The sequence below is a fragment of the Lepisma saccharinum genome, chromosome 30 (assembly GCF_977018435.1).
Source record: "Lepisma saccharinum chromosome 30, izLepSacc3.1, whole genome shotgun sequence".
NCBI lineage: Eukaryota > Metazoa > Arthropoda > Insecta > Zygentoma > Lepismatidae > Lepisma > Lepisma saccharinum.
Window position 1 is genome coordinate 1709256 of NC_139258.1, and position 21858 is coordinate 1731113.

The 21858-nt window shown below is 38.2% G+C and overlaps 1 protein-coding gene across 1 annotated transcript in view; it reads left to right on the forward strand.

Annotated features, from left to right (window-relative positions):
* Nucleotides 1–21858, forward strand: part of Gp210 (nucleoporin 210) — a 147091-nt gene that overhangs the window by 102420 nt on the left and 22813 nt on the right. The window contains exons 25-29 of the mRNA XM_083115600.1: nt 903–1062; nt 6093–6311; nt 7672–7924; nt 14706–14953; nt 16620–16787. Coding sequence (XP_082971726.1) covers nt 903–1062; nt 6093–6311; nt 7672–7924; nt 14706–14953; nt 16620–16787 — 1048 coding nt within the window. The remainder of the gene's footprint in view (nt 1–902; nt 1063–6092; nt 6312–7671; nt 7925–14705; nt 14954–16619; nt 16788–21858) is intronic.

The following is a 21858-nucleotide window of genomic DNA, read 5'->3' on the forward strand; positions in this document are numbered from 1 at the left end:
GACCTTAAACTACTTTTCTACGTAGTTTCCACCATTTTTCAAGCATTTGTCACAGCGTGGCACTGGTATTTGTATCCCATCGTCCTAGAATGTTTCCGCCTGTGATGAAAGCCATCCATGCACTCCTGCTTCGACGTCGTCATCCCCGTCGAAACGCTGACCACAATTTTCGATATTCCAGGCGATCTGTCACAATTTCATAGAGGACTGTTTTCTTGAAATTTATGGAAATTCCATGGAAAGTGACAATATTGTGAAGCGTCTGTTTTCACGAATTTCCGCGTCGACCGCATGCACCAAATCCTTTGTCACAACAGATATCGTGAACTGTCTCACGATCTTCTTTAAACATCAAAAATAAAGACCTCTCAGAGTTGACGATTGTCTACCGGTTTCACGTTTCTTGCATTGAGAAAACGAATCAGAGACCGGACTTCACAGTCGCTGGGCTGCTTGATTTTCTTGAACATTTCAAACCTTCAGAAGACTACGAAGAAAAAGCATGACCTGCTCCCACGACTGCCTGTGGCTAACTAACGGATGAAGGACGTCGGCGAGAACTCACACGGTCGCGACTCCATCGCTACAGCGGTAATATTTGCAAACTGTACTTACTTTGCGAATACGCCTCGTATATTGTAAGTTACTCTTATATGGTCATATAAGAATGGTTGCTTCCAACTCGTACCACGGCTTCATGAGTCATTGTGCTGCCAAACTGTACTAATAAGATTTCAAATCGAGGTTAAACTAAACCAATAATTATTTTTAAAAATAATCCCTTCTGGTGGATATGGTGTTATTTGTTTATTAAAAAAGTGTGCATTTTTAACTGTTTGTGGTATAAATTTAAATATATTTAATCTGCAAATTAATTCTTATTAATTACGTCTTTGTTTCAGATTTGACCTGGCCCAGTTTGGACGAGGACCTGAAAACAGTACTCTGCTGTCAGATTTGACGCATGTGGGCCATACCGTGCTTAAAGTTTGGGATGGACAAACCTTTTACATTTCAGACTTCATTAAAATAAGTGTTGGTGAAGTAATCACTCCTTCTAAGGTAGGCATTACTCTTTTGTATACTATTTGTTAGTTAGTTAGTTTAAGTTTTGAGAAATTTAATTTTTACAACTTTGGTAAGCTGTATATGATATTTGTTACTTTACTATTTTATACGTCTTCTGTAGATGCATGCATATTTTTTTTTATGAAAACACTGAATGTGAAGTAACACATTGTAATGTTAATTTTTCATATTTCTGAAAGGTGCGACGTGCATTTTCCTACCCTGTTTTGTCACGAAATAATATGAAATAGACTCTCTAACACTAAATTAGAGTTATTTACTGACGTGACACTTTCTGAGGCCTGAATTATCCTGTGAGTTATGCAGTTCATGGAAAATTGATTAATTCTGCTGTAAATATTTGAGAAGCAAAAATGGACCCCTTTATACATGAATACAGTTAATATTCTGGTAACTCAGGCTGTCTACCAGTCAAGAAATTATGCTTGTGGTCAAGATGTTTTGCTATTTTTTACAGTGTAGTGAATTTACATTGTTATATACGTGGTGTGATTGGAAAGTTTTAAGACTGGTGGCAGGGCACCACTGCTCAACAGAGGGGGCTAGGTTTGCCCACGGGTGTGGAAGGGGAAGCGTATTTTGTCCTTGAAACATTCTGAAAAGATCACCGCGATATCTTTATTCAGTAGAGTGGAATACCGGTGAGTGAAGACGTGTTTGTCGGTTCTTGGCAGATTATTGATGTTGCAAAACGGAACAACACGTTTGTGTCGAATGTTGTTTTAAAACCGGGAAATCAGCTTTGGAGGCCTATGAACTTTTAAAAACAGTTTTCGGGAATAAATGTCTGAGCTGGTCAAATGTTTTTATCTTGTTCAACAGATTGAAAGATGGGCCGCGAATCAGTCAAAGATGACCCTCAGTCCGGCCAGCCTTCCACTTCAAAAACCAACGAAGATATTGTGAAAGTTCACAATTTGGTGCACCCTAGCTGCACACTTACAATTAGGGGAGATGGCTGATGAACTGAATTTAAGTTTCTATGAGGTTCAGTCAATTTTAACTGATGATTTGAACATCCGTCGAAATTGTCAGACCAGCAGAAACAACACTGACTTGAAGTGTCCCAAGAACTGATTAATCGGGCCTAAACTGACCCAGATTTGTTAAATAGGGTAATTACAGGCGACGAATCATGGGTTTATGGGTATAACCCAGAAACAAAGGCACAATCATCACAGTTGTAAAGTCAAAGTTCGCAACGACCAAAAAAGCTCTACAAGGTCTGTCAAATGTGAGGACAATATTCATGTATTTTTTTATTCTACGGGTATTGTGCATAACGAATTTTACCTTAGGGGGAAGACAGTCAACCAGAAATACTATAAAAGTGTCCTTCAGCATTTGCACGAAAATATGTGGAATACAGTGTTTATACAAAAGTGATTTACATTGTTAGAGTGCAGAGGAATATTTGTCTTCCGAAGAAGGCCAAACATATTTTTTTCAGTGCCTTTATAATAGGGATGGGACCAAATAATCGGTACTCTATCGGTATCGGCCGATATAGGCATATCGGTTTATCGGTAAAATTACCGATTATTTTACCGATCCGATATATCGATTATTATCTGATAATTTAGTGAAAATTCTGCCATTTTGTTGTAATTTTTATTGATAATATCCATGCCCTACTTTCTAAAAAAGTAAATGTCTAAATATGCAATTTATCTTGTATTGCAGTCACCTTGAAACACACATTTATTAAAGAGGTCAGTGAACCTTTCAGGTTCTTCAAGGGCCATTTCTAATTTTATATCGGATCGGTAGAATATCGGTTATCGGTATCGGTAAATTTTATATCGGTACTTTATCGGTATCGGCCAAAATTTCATATCGACCCATCCCTACTTTATAATAAAAGAATCAATGTGGCAGTCGGTATGTTAATACACATATGGTTGTAACCGAGTAGTGTTTGTTGTATATTATATTAATTTGTTACTAGTACCAAGAAATAACAATAATTAGTAAAGCTACAAATTTATGCTAAATAAAATATCACTATTTCAGTACATAAACTAGACATATTTTGGGATCAAAAGTGGCATATAAAATGAGATTTTGGTGTTAAAATGGTGATTAAACACCTAAATTTGATTTAAAAACTGCACTTACTCCACAAAATTAACATTTCACTCTTAACCCCTTCCCTGTGTTCAGCATAATATTACGCCCTTGGTCACTATAGCTTATTCTGTGTTGGGCGTAATAATATTACACCCGCGAACATCTCTGACTGAAGTAACCTGTGTTGAACGGAATAATACTTTTTTTCATGATTGGGAAAAGAGAGACGCTTTAGTATATAAATACGGAGAAACTAGTACTCACTTTTATCTGCGAAGCTGTTTTTTCTTCTTTTTCGATTAATTTCAGTGGCCACTGCCACTATCCTCGTTGGAACTTGCTGCGCTGTTGCTTGGCGTGCGTCTTTTGTTCGTAGTTCTCTGGCTGCCGCTAGGTGCGCTGTTAGGTGTGCCGTGCGTCTTGGTGCGTCGTCTGCTATTTCCGGGCGATAACTGCTGCAGTAGTGGAATCCAAGTGTGGTGCGCTTGCCCGCTATCGATGTTTAGTTCGTGCGGGAAGTGCATTATGGCGTGCGTTTCCTTGATTTTGGTGTCTATGAGCGTGTGGGCAGTGTGTTTGACTCGAACCTTTTGAATTTTATGGCTATTGTATTTGATATGTCTAGCAAGACCAGTAGTGGGTTGGGCTTTTTTCGCATCTGCTAGGTGCTGTTGGATTCTTTCATTGACAGATCTGATGGACCTGCCGATGTAATGAGCCTTGCATTCACACTCTGCATCATATACACCTGGGTTGTCAAGGGGGGAGAGGAAGTACCGTTTGTGCTTGTTCAGTTTATCAGTTATTTTGGAGTTGGGTTTGTGCGCTACTTTGATGCCAAATGGGAGAAGGGCTTTGGCTATGCGGTTGGAAGTGGTGGGATGGTAGGGGAAGGCAAACCATTTATATTGGTCGCTGGGGGTTGGTTGTGGCTGGGTTGCTTGTGGATGGGTTGATTGTGGTAGGTTAGGGTGTCTGACCTGTATTTCCGCCTTACTGCACCAAGTGGAAAGTTGTGATTCAGTGTAGCCATGTTGGTGAAAAATATGTTTTGCCATTGAAGAAACAACGGTCATTTATTTAGTCACGATTTTCAGTGCCGACAAAGAAGAAGAAAGTTCAGAGGAAAGTAAACTAATTTTGCGTTATGTTGACAAAGTTCAAACGTGTGTTCGTTTGTGTGCTGCATTTAGTCAGTTGCTTTATGTACATTTCTTTTGGTGTTGCGTTATTTGAACTGTTGGTGATTTATTTTTATTTTTGAGTTTGCGAGTTTCTAATAGTATTGGCAAACAGGATTGCGAAATATTTTTTCCCCTCATCCCTCATACCTATTGAAGATATTGCAATGAAACTTGGCGGACGCATTACGTATAGACCATAGTACCGTGCGTCCATTTCGATCTTCAGCCGAGAGATCGGGAGAAGCGTGGAGGGCGGCGCTGGCGGAGATGTCGACATTTGCGGCCTGTAATGCCCGCTTATTTTTATGGACATATGCAGACATTTATATAAATATTGCAAAACGAGCACTAACCTGTGTTATAAGAGTTGTTCAAACTGATATCCACCAAGTGCCAAGTGTGTAGACTTTCGGGGAGAATACGTTGAATAGCCTGAAACTTTCGTGCCTGTAGCTAAAGTCCTTCTGGGTCGGGCCGAGAACTTATCAGCCCCCTTCGTAACGTGAACCTTGGGGCTGGCATTCCAATCCTCTCACTGACACAACACACATACACACTGCAATAACACAAACAAGTAACGGCAAGTAACCAATAATAACACTCTTAAGCACAGTACGAAATTAACACGCTCTTGGTTTACATCTGCTCGCCACTATATTCACAGCTCTGTCGCGAAGGAACAAAAAACTCGAGCTTGGAGATTTCGGATTGCAAGGAAGCTCACGAACACCATTGACTTTTAACGGTTTCGTCTACAGCGTAATCTTGATACATTGTTGCACATTCGAAACCTCCAAACGATCCCCATCGGCACAAAACTCTTTCAAGGATATAAACTTAAGCAGGACGTTACTGGCGTTACCCCCACACCCCCTATACGCCTTCATGGCGTGGTGCTATGCACAGGGGAACACTTTACCTTTTTTTAGGACGTTACTGGTCAAAACTATGATTAAAATGTTTTATTATCTGTGGCTCTTAACATCGTTTCTAAAGCATATTTTTTTGTGTATATAAGGGCAGAACTTGGATGAATTACAGATGATAAATTATAACGCAGGTTAGTGCTCATTTTGCAATATTTATATAAATGTCTGCATATGTCCATAAAAATAAGCAGGCATTACAGGCTGCAAATGTCGGCATCTCCGCCAGCGCTGCCCGCCACGCTTCTCCCGATCTCTCGGCTGAAGATCGAAATGGACGCATTGTATTTTTCAAGGTAGATTATAATCGGGTACCTATATCCAGGGCCGGTCCAGAGGGCCCCAAATTTACCAAAAGGGATTTTTCAGAGGGAAAATTCCCGAATTATCCCCGATTAGTATCTAATAGTATTGTCAAACATGATTGCAAAATATTTTTTCCCTCATACCTATTGAAGATATTGCAATGAAACTTGGCAAACGCATTACGTATAGACCATAGTATTTTTCAAGGTAGCCCCAAAGTTACCAAAAGGGATTTTTTGGAGGGAAATTTCCTTAATTATCCCCGATTTCCCTTTCCTCATACTTGATGTACACATGTGCATGGTACCAATTGAAAACCTGTTCTATTCTGAAGAGAAAGACGTATGAACCATGATACTCGGGCGAGTTGTGCTGAAGCAGTAGCTACTTAATTCACATTTCGTGTTTTCGTCACAAACTAAATATGCATGCCCCTAATGATTACCAACCCTGTCTATTTCCTAGGATGTGTAACTACTCACCAATGTGGAATGATGTTCTTTTAATATCCTTACAGATAACACTCAATGTTGGAGACGTCATGTGTTTCTCAATGCCCCTTCAAGCACTCGAGGATCACATCGGGAGGTGGACAGCAGACAATGCAAACATTATGACAGTTGATCCGATGACTGGAATCGGTCTTGTTACCCATCCTGGGTCCGTGATGGTCCAGTACTTCTTGTCGCCATCCATCTCGACAAATTCTGAATACGAGGTGTTACCTATTGAGCAAGTAAGTAATGCATATAACCTAATACTGTGATAGTCTTAAATTCTTTTTGGGAATCACTATACTGTACCTGTAAATAGGGTTGCTGTATTTTGAAAAGTGTAAAACACTATAACTTTATTATGCATGTTGTCTGTGTTGCTATTGTAGTGCTGCAATGGTTATCAATATGTTATCGTCATCATCATTTGATTTGCACACTAACATTGAAATTAGGGATGGGACAGATTAATCGGTACTCTACCAGTATCGGCCAGTATGGCTATATCGGTAAAATTACCAATCTGATATATCTATCTTGTAATTAAGTGCAAATTTCATGGATAATTTCCATCCCTTATTTTCTTAAAAAGGTGGCTGCGGTGGCTCAGTCGGTAACGCGTCTGACTACCATGCTATAGGTCCCGGGTTCGATCCCCAACCGGTTCAAATCCTGGAAATTTGTCTCCCTAGCGATGGGGCACTTGGTTGGATGGATGCAGCTGTATATTATGCCCAGAACTTTGAAAAATTTGTATGTGTTGTAAATTATCCCGACAAAGAAGAAATATACAAATTCTGCAAGAACTGTTGAAGGACCACTCCTTAAAAGTCGAATTGGCATACATCTCAACAAACCTGTCCTTTCTCTCTAATTCCATACGAAAGCTTGAATCGTCCGCAAACACTTTAGCAGCTTCCGTGGGTGAAGTCCGTATAGTAGAAACGAAACTGAAAGAACAAGTGCTAATGTCTAAATGTACAGAATTTTTGGGGGAAAAACCAAGGTTTTCAAACTTTGTGCTAAATTGCACGTGTTTTGGAAGGTGAGGAAGAGGAAGCTTTGGAAAACTTCAGTGTTAGTGACATTTCATGCTTCAAATATGCAAGAATTGTTTCTTGTGACGTGGAGCGATCTTTCTCACAATATAAGATGCTTTTTAGAGATAATCGTCACAGATTTACAATGGAGAATTTGGAAAAAACTATGGTAATCCACTGCAACTCTTCCAAAAAATAGCCCGCTAACAGGTAATCATTTAGAAACTGATTTCAGGTGTTTAAAATGCATGTAATATTTTGTTTTTGTTACCAAATTTTTTTTTTTTATTTTTGTCACATATTTTCCTGTTTTTATCACATATTTTCAACTTTTGACACACAAAAAAATAAATATTTCTGAGTTTTTTAGCACATAAAGTTCCGTTCCCTAGTAATCACAAATTTCCTTCCGCTCTGTACAGCTGCTAGTTAATTTCTTATGTTTTTCTTGTTCTCAAAGGTTGTACTTTTCTTTATTTAACGTTGTACACCATACATTTCTAATAATTTATTTCAGTAATGTTTTACAAATCATATAGTATATATATGTATATATTTTCAGATTGTGTTTCTGCCTGCCAGGGAACAAATATTGATTAATACTAATGTTGAATCACCATACATTGTGCCACTTGCTTTGGTGAATGACCAGGATCCAACGAGACGGGGGAATCTTGTCAGCAAAAATGGCTCTTGCAATGCTGAATATATTGTGCGGAAATTCCCATTCACTTGTGAGCTAGCCTTTAGTGATTCAACAAGCATATCAGCCAGCGAAGTATTTTCATCGTTTGCAAAATTTAATTTGGCTGAAGGTGAGTTCATATTAAATTTATACGTTATATACAGGGTGACTGGTAATTAGATGTATTCCCTGAAAGGGGTTAAAGTAGAGACAATTTGCAATAAATTTGACCATATGATACCCCGTCTGAAAATTAGTAGTTTTCGAGATAATCGAGTTTCTATTGTTTTTTCTAAAAATGACAATTTTCCACATAAAAAGATGAATTGAGAAAAAACTGATAATTGTAGGGAACTTATTTAAGCGTTTTCTGATAGCTAACAAATAACTGGTTCATTGAAAAAAAAAAAAGAAGTTTCTCCCAAATAACAATCACATGTAAGTAACGGGTGGGTCTAAACTTACAAGTGATGTTTAAAAAATGCACTCTTAGTTTACTTGGCAACGTATTAATAACAAAAATGGTAGGACACGAAGCGTACAAATTACGTAAATTACTTCCTTGTGACATCTGCTATCCAACAAGGTACAAATGTTGCTAACATTCACATTTGTGTACAAGAAATAATACTTTGTTCATCTTCATGTGAATGGAATCAAAGAACAATGCAATTAAAGAACATTACACGTCTTGCTCAAAGTGGGCACCTCCGTTACGAATGCAGGCACGCAGGTTTTTACGGAAATTTGGTCTCTTAACTCGTGATGTGATGGTGTCCTTGACGTGTTGACCAGCTGTTAAGATCCTCTCCCTGAACTCTTCTTGCGAGTTTACTGGTGTCTTGTCATGTGGCTCCAAATGTAAAAGTCGCAAGGCGTCAAATCGGGGGATCGAGCCGGCCAGGGAATCGGTCCGCCTCGGCCAATCCATTTCTTTGGGTACTTTTCATCCAGCCACTGTCGCACGCCCAGGCAGAAGTATGGATGGGTGTAATCAACAATCATTTGATCGAGCCATTTTTCCTGCCCCAAATCTTAAATGGCATCACTTATGAACATTTTTTGCGGAACGGGATGGCAATGTTGTTGGAGGATGTGCCTCTAGCTACAAGACGTGACATGATTTATCAGCATGATGACTGCCCAGCTCGATCCCCCGATCGATTTGACGCCTTGCGACTTTTACATTTGGAGCCACATGACAAGGCACCGGTAAACTCGCAAGAAGAGCTCAGGGAGAGGATCTTAACAGCTGGTCAACACAACAAGGACACCATCACATCACGAGTTAAGAGACCAAATTTCCGTAAAAACCTGCGTGCCTGCATTCGTAACGGAGGTGCCCACTTTGAGCAAGACGTGTAATGTTCTTTAATTGTATTGTGCATTGATTCCATTCACATGAAGATGAATGAAGTATTATTTCTTGTACACAAATGTAAATGTTAGCAACATTTGTACCTTGTTGGATAGCTGATGACTCAAGGAAGTAATTTAAGTAATTTGTACGCTTCGTGTCCTACCATTTTTGTTATTAATACGTTGCCAAGTAAACTAAGAGTGATTTTTTTTATCATCACTTGTAAGTTTAGACCCACCCGGTACTTACATGTGATTGTTATTTGGGAAAAACTTTTTTTTAAACGAACCACTTGTTTGTTAGCTATCAGAAAACGCTTAAATAAGTTCCCTACAATTATCAGTTTTTTCTCAATTCATCTTTTTATGTGGAAAATTGTCATTTTTAGAAAAAACAATAGAAACGCGATTATCTCGAAAACTACTAATTTTCGGACGGGGTATCATATGGTCAAATTTATTGCAAATTGTCTCTACTTTAACCCCTTTCAGGGAATACATCTAATTACCAGTCACCCTGTATATATCAGAGGATCACAAATACAGTGAAACCTAGATTATATGTTCTGGGATAGTACATTTTTCTTATTTTCCTGTAGTTTACGGTTATTACAAGCATAAGAAAACAGTTTTTCTTTGTGACGTTTCAGGAGAACACCCGCTCCTTTCATCAGACATTTATTTTCATTTTGACTAAAGATACAGTTATAACAATGGTTAGTAATTTTAAAACAAAAAGAATCCGTTATATAATGGATGTTGTCAATGTTACATTGTTGTAATATAGCAATTTAACTGTGAAAAAAGCAGTCTGTTTTATTTTTATTTCAGATTTTTTTAAAATTATGAATCCCAAATATCATCAGGTAATTCAAATTCATCATTGTTTTCACAAAGTCTCTTGATGTTTTCTGTTACATTAAATTTTAAAGATGGTGGCTTACTCCATTTGTGAAAGAGAAAACTCCATACTGGATCTATGTTACCATTTTCATTATTTAATTTATTCCAGTGTTCTTCTGCAATGAACGAAGCTTCCCAGACATTCAACTCTGTGTTTCCCGTTAATCTTTTTAAAACCCTTCTCTTTTTAATCAAATGCTTCTCTTCGATGATATGAGTTGACAAACCTGTTCTTGGGTTGAGTTGAGTTGAGTTGGTGTGTTAAGTCCACTTTATGCACAGTAAGGCTAATCGGGACTGGACCTACAGTTTAAAGTGGGATCCGAACCACTATGTGCCTCCACCGGGTATCGAACCCGGGACCGCTTGATTGCAAGGCAACGACGCTACTACTGCGCCATCGGGGAGGCACTACCTGTTCTTGGGTTTAGATTTATAATGTCCAAATCGTGTTCGTGCCATCTTATTGCCATTTTCCTTGTTGTTTGTCCCACATAATCCTTTGAACATGAACAACTTATATTATATATTCCTGTGGTTTCCATATCTGGTAGAGAGTTTCTCATTTTGAATTCATTAAATGTACATTCCAAACTTCTTGGTGATTTAATAACAATTTTGAAATTGTGTTCTCCTGAAATGTCACAAAGAAAAACTGTTTTCTTTTGCTTGTAATAACCGTAAACTAGAGGAAAATAATTCTATAATGCAAGCAATGCGTACATACAAGAAAAAGTACATTTTTCTGTTTTGTAAATTCAATCATTTTAAGCTTTTTCTCCTTTTTTTCACCAGAGAGACATAAAATTGAGGTTCCACTGTACTTGTCAATACCAGTAATAAGAGATGGATTGATATATAATAGGGATGGGACCGATTAATCGGTACTCTTATCGGTATTGGCCGATATAGGCATATCGGTGTATCGGTTTATCAGTAAAATTAGCGATTATTTTACCGATCTGATATATCAATAAATATCTGATAATTTACTGCAAAATTCTGCCATTTTGTTGTATTTTTTATGGATAATCTCCATACCCTACTTTAAAAAAGTAATGTCTAAATATGTAATTTCTTTTGTACTGCAGTCACCTCGAAACACACATTTGTTAAGGAGGTCATTGAACCTTTCAGGTTCTTCAAGGACCATTTCTAATTTTATATCGGATTGGTAGAATTTCGGTTATCGGTATCGGTAAATTTCATATCGGTAGAGGCACATATTTTTGGTAAATAAAAAAGCAAAATTTCGGTACAAAAACAGTCGATTTCGGGTTCAAAAGCGGTAAATAAAATAAAATTTCGGTGTTATAGCAGTGAATAATCACATCAAAAGTGCTATATAAAATGACATTTTGGTTTTAAAATTGTGAATATAATCCTAAATTTGATTTAACAACTGCAATTATTACACAAAATAAACTTATCTCTTCTAATAGCACATTAATGTAGTTACCAGAGTATTAAGTTTATTCCTGTGTAAAGGAGTCCATTTTTGCTTCTCAAATAATTACAGCAGAATTAATCAATTTTCAATGAATTGCATAACTCACAGGATAATTCAGACTTCAGAAAGTGTTGCGTCAGTTTATAAACGGTAAATTTCGTGTTTAAGAGTATATTTCGCATTCTGCAGTTCATTTCGCATTATTTCGTGATAAAACAGGGTGGGAAACGGCACCTCACACTTTTCAGAATCATGAAAAATGAACATTATAGCATGTTATTTCATATTTCGTGTTTTCGTCAAAAACTAAATTTGCATGCCTCTATTTTTTGCTCCAATATTTTCCGAAACCAGTTATACCAGTTTTGAAAACCCGGGAATGTCATTGAATTTAGTTTTTCTGGAAAGGTCGTGGAAATATCAGGGAATTTAATGTTTCTGAAAAAGTCATGGAAATGTCAGGAAGTTAACTGTTTTTCTGGAATAATCAACATTTCCATAGTGTACTAAAAGTAGGTTTTTGAACAAAGAAAAATAAGACAAGCAACAAATTTTAAATTTGTTGTGGACAAATTATACTTCAGTTTTATATGCTGGATATTACCTGTAGTTACAGTAGAAATTATATATTAAATACTCTAGGAAAGGCGGTCATGATTTGAACCATTTTCATGTTGAAATTTATTACAGTAAGTGGCCGTTGGTATTTATCACTTTCGAGTTGCAATATTTGGTAAATATATTACTAAATTTTTCAATAATAATGTATTATTAGAGGCACATATTTGTGGGAAATAAAAAAAACCAAAATTTCGGTACAAAAGTTGTAAATAAAATAAAATTTTGGTGTTGTAGCGATGGAAAATAAGATCAAAAGTGGTACCTAAAATAACATTTTGGTTTTGAAATTGTGATATAATAGGTTGGTTAAGCTGAGATCGAAACGCCGGACTGTTTTCTTCACAGCTTCGAGAATATCCGTGCTTTTTGTTGTTCCCTTCATAGCAGGTCTTCAGTCACATATAATTGTTCCTCACTGCCATGGATAAAGATAGACCCAGGAGTGCAAGGCAAATTACAGCAATGTGATCTGCGTCTGTGCTCACATCTAAAGCAAGTGAATATGACGTAAATTCAGAAATTCTGCAAATTTCAGTACCGCAGTATAGCTTTGTGGCCTGCGAGTGTCATTGGAGTTGTTAATGTGGCCCGCACTGACGAGTTGAAGACCCCTGACCTAAATAATGTACTGATATTAACTGACATGCTAATAAAGTACTCACTTATCCACAAAACTTTTTAAGTTCTGTTAATTAAAAAAAGTGGTTATCGGTGGGAGCATGCATATTTAATTTTTGACAAGAACATGAAATGTGAAATAACACATTGTATTGTTAATTTTTCATATATTTGAAAGTTGTGAGATGCATTTTGCTACTATATGAGGTGTGGCTAGAAAAAAAACTGGATTGATGTTGCTGTCAACAAACGGCAAGCGCATCAAGGTCAAGCGGTGCATGAGTGTATAACGTGATATCCTGCCTATCGACTGTGTGATTTCCCAGGGTGCATGGCGATCAGTTCCGCTGTAGCTTGTGGACGAAGTGAACCGTACATCTGTGCTCAATCGGAAAAATGTTAAGTGTGAAAGTGAAACAGTGTATCAATGTGAAGTTTCTTACGAAACTCGGAAAATCCGCCACAGAAACTTATGGTGTGTTGAAGGAAGTGTACGGAGATGAGTGTTTATCATGCACGCAAGTATTTCAGTGGTTTCAAAGGTTTAAAGAGGGACGAGAAGTGATCGCGGACAACTCGCGTCCTGGACGGCCTTGCACGTCAAAAACTGAATCAAACATTGCAAATGTCGGCGAATTCATTCGAATTGGGTACCCGAAGGTCAAACTGTCAACCAACATTATTTCATTACGGTGCTGACGAGCCTTCGTGAGCGAGTAAAAAGACTACAACCTGATTTGTGGAAAAGGAAGTCATGGATTATTTATCAGGACAATGCTCCTGCCCACACGGCATTGTCAGTCAATGCTTTTTTTGGCCAAGTATGGGATCCCAGTGTTGGAACATCCACCCTATTTGCTGGATCTTGCTCCATGCGATTTTTTTTTTATTCCCAAAGGCCAAATTAGCACTGAAAGGAACCAGATTTACGACTAGAATCTGTGGACATTGTTTCAGAAAATGATTTCCAGCAATGGAAGATTCGTGTGGAGCGGTGTATCGATAGTGCTGGGGAGTACTTTGAAGGGGATAATGTTCGTATTGTAAAAAATAAGCAATAAAAGATTTTGTGGCAACAGTCCAGTTTTTTCTAGCCACACCTCGTATTTTGTCTCGAAATAATGCAAAATAAACTCTAACACAAAATTTAGGGTTTATTTACCGACGCGACACTTCCCAAGATCTGAATTATCCTGTGAGTTATGCAAATCACGTAAAATAGATTAATTCTCCTGTAAATATTTGAGAAGGAAGGGTGGACTCCTTTACACAGGAAAGAACTTAATATACTGATAACTATATAAAAGTGCTATTAAAAGTGAAATGTTTATTTTGTGTAATATGTGTAGCCTTTTTATCAAATTTAGGGTTTTATTCACCATTTTAACACCAAAATGCCATTTTATGTACTTTTGATCCCGAAATATGTCAAGTTTTATTCACCATGAATATGTGGCGCTAGGTATCAACTCAGCCGCTATTAGATCAGAAATAATAAATTATTTTCCGTTATAAAATATTGAAGCACTTTTAATAAACATTATGCGGATTGAAATCTGTCTCCTCCGTAGTCGAGCGGGTTAAGGCGTTCACTCGTCTTGAAATCGTTCGCTGCGGGACGGCGTAGGTTCGAATCCGGCTCTGGTCAGAATTTATTCGGCCTACGTATAGGGCCGGTGGCAACCTACCATCGTGAGGAAATTGGGGAGCTCCGAATGAGTGAGCATAATCCGGTCGAGACGACCTACTATAACGGCTGGGGATACGTCGGGCTGACCCCCCGACTATTCCAATACTGGTTGAAGATCTCCATGCTTAGAGGTGACAAAGGAAAGTGTGGGAGGGAGACCGGCAGTCGGTAGGTATGCCAAGGCCCTTCATGGGCTGTCGCGCAAAGGATTATTATGATTGAAATCTGCTAGAGAAGCATTGTTATTGTGATAAATGTTTTCCATTTCAGGCTATTATTACTGCGAGATAGTGCCAAATAGCATCCCATCACCAAACGTGAGCACACTGCAGACGGACGTGTTCCTCACGGTCACCGTTCCTCAGAGTGGCATGCAGCCGTCGGTTGTGTCTGCTCCCTTGAGAATACCGTTTGTTCCGTCCTTTTATTTGCATTCTCCAGAAATCTACATCACGGACTCTCAGCCAGCAAGTGCTCTTTTGGTATCTGGGTCAACAAGAGTTTTAAGTTCAATAGAGGTAAGTAAAACATCTTTAATTTCTTGGCTATTATTAGAGTTACTGTAACCAATTCTATGTGAAAATAAAAAGGTACTAACAAGGGAGGTTATCTAAGTGTCCCCCTCCGATTTCCATGAAACTTGGCAGGTGTATAGACGGGCCATATTTACTTAATTTTGGGGTCAGATCCCCACTTCAATTTCTCCTCATCTTGACATTTCAGCAGGGGGTTGCCCCCTAAAACAGTTTTTTAGCTGAAACACAAAAATGCGTACTTCTTCCTTTGGGCCCCTCTATACACCTGCCAAATTTCTTTTCAAATTGGAGGGGGACACAGGGGTCAGATCCCTGCGTCAATTTGTCTTCATCTTGACATTTGAGGGGGCATGCCCCCTAAAACAGTTTTTTAGCCGAAACAAAAAAAAAAAGTATTTCTTCCTTTGGGCCCCTCTATACACCTGCCAAGTTTCATGGAAATCGGAGGGGGACACAGGGGCCAGATCCTCACTTCAATTTGACCTCATCTTGACATTTTAGGGGGGTTTTGCCCCCTAGAACACTTTTTTAACCAAAACAAAAAAAAAAACGTATTTCTTCCTTTGGGCTTCTCTATACACCTGCCAAGTTTCATGGAAATCTGAGGGGGACACTTAGATAACCTCCCTTGTAAGTACAGTTGAACGAAGGTTACACATGTGCAAAGGTGGAGAGAAAATAGTATGTATAACTGAGAATTAGTTACAAATTAGATTTAGATCCCATGTCATATCATTATAAAAATATTGTAATTGTATCCATTTTGAGGAACAAGATATACGTAATACAGGTTATCATCATCATCCTTTGCTGTTTTCTGCCTCTGGCTGGGTCGGCATAGAAGTCAAGCCCCTGCACTTTTTTCTGGTCTTCCACCACTTCTCTCTTTCAACTGTGTTCCAATCTTATTCTCCGCTATCTGCTATCTGGTCTCCCCCTTGGCCTTTCTCCGACCGACCAAATATGAGCTACTAGTGGCAATATCACAAAAAGCAATTAAAATTTTAAAAAAACAGTCATTTACCGCTAAAACATTATAAAATTCATATTTATGAATAATCTGTTTTGAAAATCACGCAGAATGGGAAAAATCGAAATTAAGAAAAACATCCAAATATTTGTTGAAAATGTGATCTCAGCATTAGACCTCATGCCATAGCCCATATTTAGACTATCACGATATTTTTCTTCTTCAATTTATTTTTGCTCTCTGTGGTACATATTTCACAAACAAATCATGGCATTATAAAAGCCCACATTTGTTTTATGTACCGCTAATATCATAACCTATACAAAGCAGACGAGAATTCAGAAAACGCTGAGTTAAAACATACCTGCAAAAAGTTCTCGGAGTTCGCAATTCTATAACAGCGTCCAAGGCCGAAACTAACCACCACTTTCTCTTGCGAATTGGCGCTGCAACCTTTGTCCTTGACAGATAACCAGTTCCAATAGCCTCTGCCAGGCTGCAGCTCCCGGAAGCGCTGATAACTCCAAAACCCATATTTAGACGTTCTTCTCTACTATTGAGCAACTTCTACACTGGTGAGTGTAATTAGTCAGTTATGGTGACTTGAATAAAAGTTATTAATTTTCATGTATTTTTTTAATTATTTTTGATACTGCCTAATATACATTTTCATTTCAGGTGAGACCCATGGATAGTATGTTACTGCATGTCGGCTCGCCAGACACAAGCGAAGAAAACAAGTATTCTTATCCTGTTCTGTTGAAGGAATACTTCTGGTCACGTGGAGAGCTTAGCACCCAGCTGAGTGTTGCAGTCATATCAGAACTCACAAACCAACATGTCCAAGTAAGTGATTTATTTTTTAATAAGTGCATTTGCATTTCTATTACAGTGTAGTGGTGTTGAATGCTATCAGAGTATTGCAGAGTGGCTACTCGCCGGGAATTCCATAAATTATTCATGAATCCTTGGCTTCGGGAATTACCGTATATGAGGGTCATCCAGAAAATAAAGACCGTTTGGTTATACAAAATGAAAAAGACAATATTTCTTGGACAAAAACAATTCTGTTACATACCTGAAGCTTCCTTCACTTCTCTACATAATCACCTCCTACATTTAAACATTTGTCGTATCTGGGCACAAGCTTCAGAATTCCCATGTTATACTCTTCTGCCGCCAGTTCATTAAGGTCATGGCAACCGTCTTTTGGGATCGTAAAGGTGTTCTTTTGGTGGATTTCATGCCAAAAGGCAGTACGGTCAATGCAAATCGTTATTGCGAGAGACTAAGAAAACTACGGCAAGCCATCCAAAACAGGAAGCGAGGAATGCTTTCTGGAGGAATTGTGCTTCTGCACGACAATGCCCGCCCTCACACTGCTAGTGCAACTCAAGAATTGCTGGATCAATTCGGATGGGAAATTTTTGATCATCCACCCTATAGTCTGGACCTTGCCCCTAGCGATTTCCACCTTTTCCCTAAGCTGAAAGAGTTTCTGGGCGGTAAACGTTTTGGAAGTGATGAAGAGTTGGAGAATGCAGTGATCACCTGGCTTAATGAACTGGCGGCAGAAGAGTATAACATAGGAATTCTGAAGCTCGTGCCCAGATACGACAAATGTTTAAATGTAGGAGGTGATTATGTAGAGAAGTGAAGGAAGCTTCAGGTATGTAACAGAATTATTTTTTTCCAATAAATATTGTGTTTTTCATTTTGTATAACCAAACGGTCTTTATTTTCTGGATGACCCTCATATTTCTGAATCCAAGACGAGGTTTTTTGCCTCATTTTCATGCCCAGAAGTATGGGGTCTTCTTGCTTTCGTGGCATATGATGTGGAGTTTTTCTTTTCTTTACTGAACGGAACCACGAGCTTCCATTAAGCTCTAACTTTACCCTCTGCCATGCCTACCGCTGACTGCTTGGACACGCATATCCAGTTCATCAATTGTGAATGGCTTTAAGAAGTTCTGTGTTACAAATGCATTATACTGCAGGAGGCCTTAGAAAGAGCGTTTCGCGGGCTAACAGCAGACGTCGCTTGGACACTGTTGCCGATACTCTCATGTCGTCTGCTCCTCAGCCGAACAAACAGGCCGAGGTAGCAAGAGGCAGAGGTCACTCACCCTTCCAGAAGGGTGCAGCGAGTTAGCTGTGGCAACCGGACTCCCTCATTCACGGACCTAATTGGTTTTTGCAGACACAATCCCATATTGTTGTCTGCTGCAAGCCCGCGAAGCGATCTTTTTAAGGCCTCGTGGAGTATAGATGGGAGTGAAGACGATCTACTGTGGGAAGAAAAGCAAGATCACAGTGACAGTGACACTGTGGACCGCTCCAGTGAGGAGGACTAAGTGGGATCTGTATCTGACTAAGGGATGTCTGTATCTGATTTTAATTTTTGTATACTACTACTTTTATTGTCTACTTCAGTTACTTGTAATAAGATAACCGTTTGTAAGTTTTGAAAATAGTTTTTCTAGGGATGGGACCGATTAATTGGTACTCGATCGGTATCGGCCAATATAGGCATATCGGTAAAATTACCGATTATTTTACCGATTCGATATATCGATAAATATCTTATAATTTAGTGCAAAATTCTGCCATTTTGTTGTAATTTTTAGTGATAATCTCCATGCCCTACTTTCTGAAAAAGTAAATGTTAAATATTCAACTTCTTTTGCACTGCAGTCACCTTGAAACACACACTTATTACGGAGATCAATGAAAATTTCAGGTTCTTCAAGGACCATTTCTAATTTTATATCGGATCGGTAGAGGCATGCAAATTTCGTTATTGACGAAAACACGAAATATGTAATAACATGCTGTAATGTTCATTTTTCATGTTTCTGAAAGGTGTGAGGTGCATTTTTCTCCCCTGTTTTGCCACGAAATAATGCGAAATGAACTGCAAAATGCGAAATATACTCTTAAACACGAAATTTATCGTTTATATACCGATGTGACACTTTCTGAAGTATCCTGTGAGTTATGCAATTCACGGAAAATTGATTAATTCTGCTGTAAATATTTGAGAAGCAAAAATGGACCGCTTTACACAGGAATAAACTTAATACTCTCGTAACTACATAAATGTGCTATTAGAAGGGATAAGTTTGTTTTGTGTAATAAGTGCAGTTTTAAATCAAATTTAGAATTATATTCACAATTTTAAAACCAAAATGTCATTTTATATAGCACTTTTGATGTGATTATTCACCGCTATAACACTGAAATTTTATTTTATTTACCGCTTTTGAACCCGAAATGGACTCTGTTTTTGTACCGAAATTTTGCTTTTTTATTTACCAAAAATATGTGCCTCTACGGATCGGTTATCGGTATCGGTATCATTAAATTTTATATCGGTACTGTATCGGTATCAGCCAAAATTTCATATCGGCCCTTCCCTAACTTTTTCTGTAATCCCTTGTTGAAAAATGGGGGTCATCTTGTATTTGGAGTCGTCTTGCATTCAAAGATATACAGTATGTGTGCATTCTGCGTGAATATTTCTCTGTAGACGTTAAAAATTGGAACTTTTATTCATCCAAATTTCATTGTGAGGCAAGTTTTTCAGAGTTTAGCTTTTAAATTTATCAAGGAAGGAAAAGAAAGCTGGGTGGTAAATAAAAGAGAATTCAATCCGTTCGTTCGTGTCCTTTGCAGAACAATATACATGACAGATGGAAGATGATGGCAAGGTAATATATCTTGAAGATAGCATTATTGGTTACGTGCGTATTACTCACTATCTATAAACAAAATTACGTTAGAGTATTAAATTTCGTCTACTTATGTAAGTGAGTATATATTCGTTGTAAACTACATTTCGGAAGCTTTACTGCTTCCTTCTTCAGGTGGTCGTATTTTAGGCTCGGAAAATCAAGCCATGTCGGAGAAGTGTCATGCGAGGATACAAGGTAAAAATGTTGGGGTTAAAAACACTTCATGGTGCTCGACACATACAGATTTAAAACTACCTTTGTTAAAAACCCTTAAAACTCACGAAAAAACAAGTTAAAATCACCACTTCCAGCCGAAGTGGAACGCGAATTCTCCTTGGATTGGTGACGGGAAAAAAAAGGGGAAGGACCTACTCCTGGGAGAGGAAGTACTCCACAACTCCGTAGCGCGGCGCCAGCTGCCCTCATGCTTCACCTTGGCAAGGAACTAGGGCTTTCAACGGCCACTCAAGCTCACCGTGTTGGTGATTTTAACTTGTTTTTTCGTGAGTTTTAAGGGTTTTTAACAAAGGTAGTTTTAAATCTGTATGTGTCGAGCACCATGAAGTGTTTTTAACCCCAACCTTTTTACCTTGTATCCTCGCATGACACTTCTCAGACGTGGCTTGATGTTCCGAGCCTAAAATACGACCACCTGAAGAAGGAAGCAGTAAAGCTTCCGAAACGTAGTTTACAGCGAATATATACTCACTTACGTAAGTAGACGAAATTTAATACTCTAACATAATTTTGTATATATATCTTCAAGTTGATTAGGTAAATTTTAGTTTGAAATAGACAAAATATCTGCTTGTGCCTTTTGAAAGATTGCCTTGAAAAGCAGGAATTATACTTGAATTTTATCATGGTCTAAGAGTAGCCACTCTGTGTTCGTTCGACTGCTGATGTCTTCCATTTGTGGATACCTAAAAGGCAGGGCATGTGTAGTCTGCTGTGGTTTTCTTCATTTATACTGTGATAATCAGAGATGTTCATTTAATGGTACAGTGTCAATGAGTATAGTAATGTGGTGGAATTTTTACAGCATAGTATTCATGCATAGAGCCACATATTTATGCTGAATAAAAGATCAAGATTTCGTTACAAAAAATGGAATATTTTGGGATTAAAAGTGGTACATAAAATGGCATTTCACTTATAATTAGACCTTGGATTTTTAAGTTCCTAGAATAGGCTCTAAAAATACTAAAATAGGTTCCAAAAATCCTAAAATGGGTTCTAAAACATCTTAAATTAGGCTACAAAAAAGCCTGAAGTACAAAAAAAAGTAAAATGGTTCAAAATTCATGAAAAATACTGATTAGGTAAAAGTATTAAAAAACAAAATTTCAATTTTTGGATGTTTGCAGAATGGAGTTCCCTTTTGACAGTTTTGGTTGAAATGGGGTCCTAAAGATGCCTGTTCATTTCAGATGTTATCTCTGATAATGATTGCTTGTGCTTTCGGGCCACTATGCACTTCAACACCCTCCTATCCCGAGCAGCAAGCTTTGTCTTTCGTCCACTGTTGTGCTTTGAAGATGCCATCTTACCTTGTGTTGTGTACGCTGTCATAACGGCTGATACTGTGCACACCCCACAAGGTTTCCAGTTTCCGTCATTGTGGCTCCAGCAATCATGCCTCTTTGGAACTCTGTCAGGTCTGACATTGCAGCGTCCCTCAAGAGCGTACAATAGATGAATGCACCACCAATGACTGCTGTTGACAGACTAATACCTTCCCCTTCACAGCCACTAGGTGGCAGACTTCAGTGCCAGGTGTTCGTATTATTTTGTCCCCCATCTGTATATATTATTATTTGGCCAGTAATACAATCTAATTTCTTTTCCTTATCTTTTCTTTCATCCAAAGTACCACAAAAATCAGAATGTTCCTTCATTTTGTTATGAGCTTATTTCAACCGCTTTTCACATTAGTGTCGCTATCTTGAATGGAATACTGTTGACATATTCAGAAACTGCAGGGTTTAAGCTTTACAATGATATATAATATGATAGGGTTCCTTAATCATGAAAAATCAATGCAAGTGTCGCAAAATCATGGAATGACCCTGCATGGTTTCATGTTGGCTGTCCAAATTATTCTGTGCATAATATGCACCACAATTTTTGGGGGCAAAAATTTTAGAAAAAAGTGCACATTATGCATGAGGAAATATGGT